Source organism: Phaseolus vulgaris, chromosome 2 (assembly GCF_000499845.2).
Source record: "Phaseolus vulgaris cultivar G19833 chromosome 2, P. vulgaris v2.0, whole genome shotgun sequence".
NCBI lineage: Eukaryota > Viridiplantae > Streptophyta > Magnoliopsida > Fabales > Fabaceae > Phaseolus > Phaseolus vulgaris.
The window spans coordinates 33,074,993-33,080,993 of record NC_023758.2 but is presented as its reverse complement, the minus strand read 5'-3'; the positions used below and the strand labels follow the sequence as shown (position 1 = coordinate 33,080,993).

General features: G+C 33.2%; 1 protein-coding gene across 1 annotated transcript; it reads left to right on the top strand.

The window, feature by feature from the left end:
* Positions 1-1,694, top strand: LOC137811551 (NAC domain-containing protein 2-like). The gene is made up of 3 exons (XM_068613338.1): positions 1-477; positions 785-1,065; positions 1,176-1,694. Exons 1-3 carry the CDS (start codon positions 312-314, stop codon positions 1,497-1,499), a joined length of 771 nt encoding a protein of 256 aa, XP_068469439.1. The 5' UTR covers positions 1-311; the 3' UTR covers positions 1,500-1,694.
* The last annotated feature ends 4,307 nt before the right edge of the window (positions 1,695-6,001 follow it).

The following is a 6,001-nucleotide window of genomic DNA, read 5'->3' as shown; positions in this document are numbered from 1 at the left end:
AATAACATTCCAATGGAGAAATGAGAATTGAATATTACTTGATATGGATATAGACGTTAGCAGTGGTTCTTTGAACCATGTGCAAAAGTCAGTAACAGATATACATGTGAAATAGTTGTGACCCCCCATTGGTGCATGCATGCCTGGTGACGCATGTACTATGAATAGTAAAATTTATCCTATCAAACCCCCAAAGATAAAAGCAGCACCAATCTCCTTGCAAACATTTCAAACACCTTCATTTCTCTGCAAACCCTTCACTTCATTATTCCCCTTTTCTTGTGCCAAACCAAGTTCATATTTTTCACTCAATGGATGCTACCACACCCTCTGAACTCCCCCCTGGCTTTAGGTTTCACCCAACGGACGAGGAACTAATCGTCTACTACCTTTGCAACCAAGCCACATCAAAGCCTTGCCCTGCTTCCATCATCCCAGAAGTGGATCTCTACAAGTTTGATCCATGGGAATTGCCAGGTATATAGTAACATCACTTCCCAAAGCTTTCTTATTAGCTTCTCATGCATAGCTTTCTACTTGTTGCACCATGTCTCTATAAATGTTTCACCCAATTTTTGTTTCATCTCTTGTATCTTCCTTCATGCAAGAGCTCTTTGGGATTGAAACATGAAATGCACAATCTCACCTACCTTATCTGGAAAATCAACCTTTTCATAGAGTACTTGGTCATGATGCTTTGACATCTGTCAAAATCAACAATCTCAAATATTGAACTGTTAAATGAAGATGGATCTAACGCACTTGTTGTTATCTTGGAATGCAGATAAAACAGAATTTGGAGAAAATGAATGGTATTTCTTTAGTCCACGAGACAGGAAGTACCCAAACGGGGTGAGGCCTAACCGAGCAACAGTATCTGGGTATTGGAAGGCTACTGGCACAGATAAGGCAATCTATAGTGGATCTAAGCTTGTTGGGGTGAAGAAATCCCTAGTATTTTACAAGGGTAGGCCACCAAAAGGTGACAAGACTGATTGGATTATGCATGAGTACCGATTGGCAGAATCAAAACAACCAGTTAACAGGAAAATTGGGTCCATGAGGGTAAACCTTTAAAGCCTTGTCCTCCTAACTTTGTGAAATCTAACATTTTATTTCAATATTTAATGTTACTTAATAATTGACATTTCCCTTGGTTTTGGATGTTTCATCAGCTGGATGACTGGGTCTTGTGCAGAATTTATAAGAAGAAGAACACGGGAAAAACACTGGAGCACAAAGAGACACACCCAAAAGTTCAAATGACTAATCTTATAGCTGCAAATAATGATGAACAGAAAATGATGAACCTTCCCAGGACTTGGTCCCTCACTTACCTTTTGGATATGAATTACTTGGGTCCTATTTTATCTGATGGCTCCTATTGCTCAACCTTTGATTTTCAAATTAGCAATGCCAATATTGGAATTGATCCCTTTGTAAATTCTCAACCGGTTGAAATGGCCAACAATTATGTATCAGACTCGGGTAAGTACTAAATGAAACAGAGTAGCACCATTGGCCACGAGTATATGTGAAGCAAATGAAAGATCTACTAGGATAGGAAAAAACAAAAACAGAGTTAGAATGTTGTCTAGTCATGACGATAAGCTTCGTCCATATAATAATCATGAAGACTCTTTGTACGAGGATGTCAAATATGTTATGTCAAAATATATATTTTCATTGTCTAATTGACACTTTTTGTATAGAAGGAGAAGTTAGACGCCTCTTAATTAAAGTTCATACATCATGAGTTACATTCCTTATCTTGATTCAGTTCAAACCACATGCTTTGATCATGCCTCGGAAGCATGTGAAACTAGATATGGTCGCTCACTTTTTGTAAAGAATACAATGATAATTTATTTTGACCAAGTATATAGTTCGCAAATTCTGCACTATATGTCAATAATTGAAGCCAAATATGTTTCCAAAGTTAACGTGAATCTTTGTACTTTGTCTTATCCAAAAGATGACGGAAGTGTTGATTGAAAAAAACAAAGGTCGTTGAGCCGCGTGGAAAGCAATGAAATGCGTGCCTATGAGATTGGTTTATGCTTGCCAATATTAACAATAAGGGTTTGTATAAAAAATACTAATAACAAGGGAAATGATAATGACACATTTTGGAGTTTTAATTAAGAACTGATCCTAGTGTGTGCATCGTCACGAACTGAAAGTCAAACAAGGTAAGTAGAATTTAAAATAAATTCACTTGAATGAGTGTAATTGTTTACATTAATGGGTTATTATCTAACTAGTAGAATTTTATCAGAAACAAAAATCTCATTAGTTGAATAATCGCATTCTCGGTATTGGATTAGATTACCAAGTGTATCATATCATATAAAAAGTATAGGATCAAAATAATGATAAATTATCAAGATTACCACCGATGGTAATCCTCCTATAGTCACTTGGAACTTTCATGAAGATTGGTCAAATTTTCAACCTTTAAACATACTCTTTCCATAATAGAAGACATTTTTAACAATATGGTATATAATATATTTTTTAAAAAATTGGTTTGGGAAACTCATAGAATTCTCCATGAAAGAAAATGACTAACATGAAGAGAAAGTAGAAAGAAGAGAGAGGGGGAAGAAAGTTTGGAAAAAAAGAAATAAAGAAACTTCTTATTATCATCGGTCAAAGTCAGACAAAAATTTCATATATACGACATGAAAGGATGAAAACACTATTGTAGACATAACCTTTAAAAATGATTAAAAACAACATTTGAATATAGTTTTATAACCATTGTTAAATATGATGTAGTTAAAAAAATGACTTTTAACGACAGTTAAAAAATCATCGTCATAAAACAAAATTACGATACTTAACTCAAAATTGTTGTTAATGGAGAAAAAAATTGAATGATAGTTCACTTTTAAAGACGGTTCTAATCAAGAATTATTGTTATAAGTTATTCTAAAAGGGATTTAACGACGATTCTAACCAAGAATCCTCGTTAAAAGAGATTTGGTGATGTTTTTTCAAGACGGTTTGGTCTAGAACCTTTTTAAAAGTACGATTTTTGTTGTTGTGAATTTTAGAATATTGCCACATATGCTTTTGTCATGCATAATGTAGCAATTTTCAAGACAAAATCATGCGTTGTAACGAAAATCAGGCTACATATAACATCATAATTTAAATATAAAAGACTACATATAAATAAGTACATATAATATCATAATTTAACACAAGTAATTGTATATGAAAAAGTTCAACAAAAAAACTTATAATGTCATTCTAATCATTCATCTATCCCAAGGTGTTATACATGGTTACATAATATTTTGACCATGTTGTCTTAACATACTCCAGTGCTTCCGAATCTAGTGGTTGTGGATCATTGAAAAACTATAATTTTTTTTTAATTAGTCCATAAATAATAAACATCAAATTTTAATGTCTTTAAGTATTAATGTATTATATGATTACAACCTCTATCTCGCACAATTGTTGACATCCACTGCATCACATAGTAACCACACTCATAATTTTTAGATTGCTTATTGCACTACAAGTCAAAATAAATGTTATTAAATGAATCAATAAAACACATTTAAATACCTTAAGGTGCATCCAAGTAAGCTTTTTCATGTTTGCACTTCCCCTCCCACTCAACATGTTATATCTAGATTAAGCACTGAAATAATAAGATTTCATGTTAGAACACATAGCATTATGCAATCTATAAGTAATAATAGATGTTAAATGAAATTTTCTAACCTATATATAATGTGTTTAAAATAGTTAGGAGGTTTCTTATGCAAGGAGCAAAACCATGCAATTTATGATCTTGAGCAGATATGATCAGTAGTTGTCAATGATGCCTACATAAAAAATTAGTTAGTCTCTTTTATTTCCATAATTTAGTATAACTTATTTAATGAATATGGAATTACCCATGGATATATGGAGCAATATAAATTTCTTTTCCTTTATTCTTTAAGGCAGTGGTAATGTATGTTTGTGTTTCTGACTTTTTGTTACTTAGTAATTGAATGAGTTGAGGGTCTAAAAACTCATACGTATCTTGTTTCCCCTCATTGAAGCATAATCCCACAAATATACCTAAATTTTAATAAGTTATTAGTTATATATATATATATAATAAATAAATAAAGAGTATAAATATTTTAATAATTGAACTTACTTCATCCATAGTTGCAGAATTGTTTATGTTAATCTCCTGATTTCTGGATGGAAGGTCAAACAAATCAGATATGTTAAAGTACAACGGTACATTATTGTGCATACAAAAAAACATTGGCATCCCATGGAACCTCTATGACGCTTGTATCTAAAGTCGTAGCCACTTCCACCAATGCTGCCAGAGGATCATCAATGAAGAATGTTTTCTTCTTTTCCATAAGTAGTTTTGCCTTAGGTTCTTGTTACTCATCAACAAACAAATAATTAAATTAGTTAGTATATAACATATTTAATATGTAATCATATTAGTGCGAAGATACACCATAGATTCTTATATAAGTCTCACGAGATGTCTAGGTCAGGCAATGAAAGTATGTAATGCCTTTGATTTGTCACCTTTGATGTCAGGAGGAAGAATCATAATCAAAGTACAACTCACATTGGCTGGTTGAGTCAAAGTCATCCCCTGATGGATCAACTGTTAAACAACTCCCTTTAGTGTTGACTCTCTTAATAGGAGGTAGGTCATGTTGTATCACTGCAGGTGGTTGCTGCGAGAGTCCTAAACCCTTTAACAACTTCTCAAACTCCATATCCATCCTCTTATCAAACTCTTCCATTAAGCTTTCTTTAATCTCTTGAGTAACCCCAACCTATTTGTTTTCGTAATTGTAGCAAATACTTTTGGCTAGGTTCACTAACGAATGTTCATTGCATTGTGATGAAAGTCCAAAGTATGAGCGAATCCCCACACTATATCATGCAACACAAACACGTCCAGAATGCTCAGGTCGTCCGATAATAACAATAAGAATATCCTCACCACCATAAGGATTAAAAGTCCCTTGTGTTGTTTGCTCAACAAGAGAATCCTACAAAAAATGAAAACAAATTGTCAGACTTCAACACACATATTGAATTTAAAAAAACATAAATAAAACATATTTCTTAAAATTTGTTCATATGTTCGTTGTGATTCCTTAGAAGTCCATGTCCCCGAATGATTTAGATAGGCATTCTTCCATTTCTCATGGCAGTAAGGTGGGGATGGAGGGTTAAAAAAATCTACACTATTCCTCCCCCGTAGAAGTAGAACATGCTTTAATATTTTGTTGAACCAACTTCTACTCTAACTTTTGAAAACTACCACAAGACAATAAGTGTGGAGTCTCATTATGTGCTTGATTGGATTGTTATTTCTTCCGAACATCCTATCAACATTCAAAAGTTAATAATATGTTAGCACTATATCCAAATAAAACAAGTGATATTAACCTGTCATTTCTCAGTTGGTTGAGTTTGTACAAACTGCTGGCAAGTTTCTTCATCAAGACATGTGTATTTTGTAAAATGATTTTCTCCTTTCCTTGCACCAAATATAGAAGTTGTTATCAATTTTGATTTAAACTGAAAAAAGTTGATAGCCACTAAAGACAAAACCTTCGCTCTCAATGTTTCCACATTCGGGATATCATAATGTGTTTACATTGTTAAAATATACTTAGTTCATAACAAATGTCAACAAACTTTAGATTGAACGAACTTCAAATTCAACAAGGTAAAAACAAAGTTCAAATTGAACTAAATAAAAACAATTACATACCCGAATATCTTGTCAAATCATGTTTTTCTCGTGCTCGATGACGCTATCCCAAGAAGAAGTTAAGATAGAGATCCTTTCGCGAGCAACTACTTCGAGATAACTTAAAAAATGCTCTAAATTTGGCCATCTAGTAGGTCCTCAACTAGTCTTTTAACGAGAAACTTAATCATCAGTCATGTTCCTGTTGTCAGGCAAATATGTGATGACTCTTTTTTACGGCATGTGTACCGA

What these genes read in the sequence shown, in the direction of transcription:
- LOC137811551 (XM_068613338.1), top strand. Translation starts at nt 312, where the DNA reads ATGGATGCTACCACACCCTCTGAACTCCCCCCTGGCTTTAGGTTTCAC. An exon ending in TGATCCATGGGAATTGCCAG is followed by an intron (nt 478 to 784) that starts GTATATAGTAAC and finishes CTTGGAATGCAG; the next exon opens with ATAAAACAGAATTTGGAGAA. An exon ending in GGAAAATTGGGTCCATGAGG is followed by an intron (nt 1,066 to 1,175) that starts GTAAACCTTTAA and finishes ATGTTTCATCAG; the next exon opens with CTGGATGACTGGGTCTTGTG.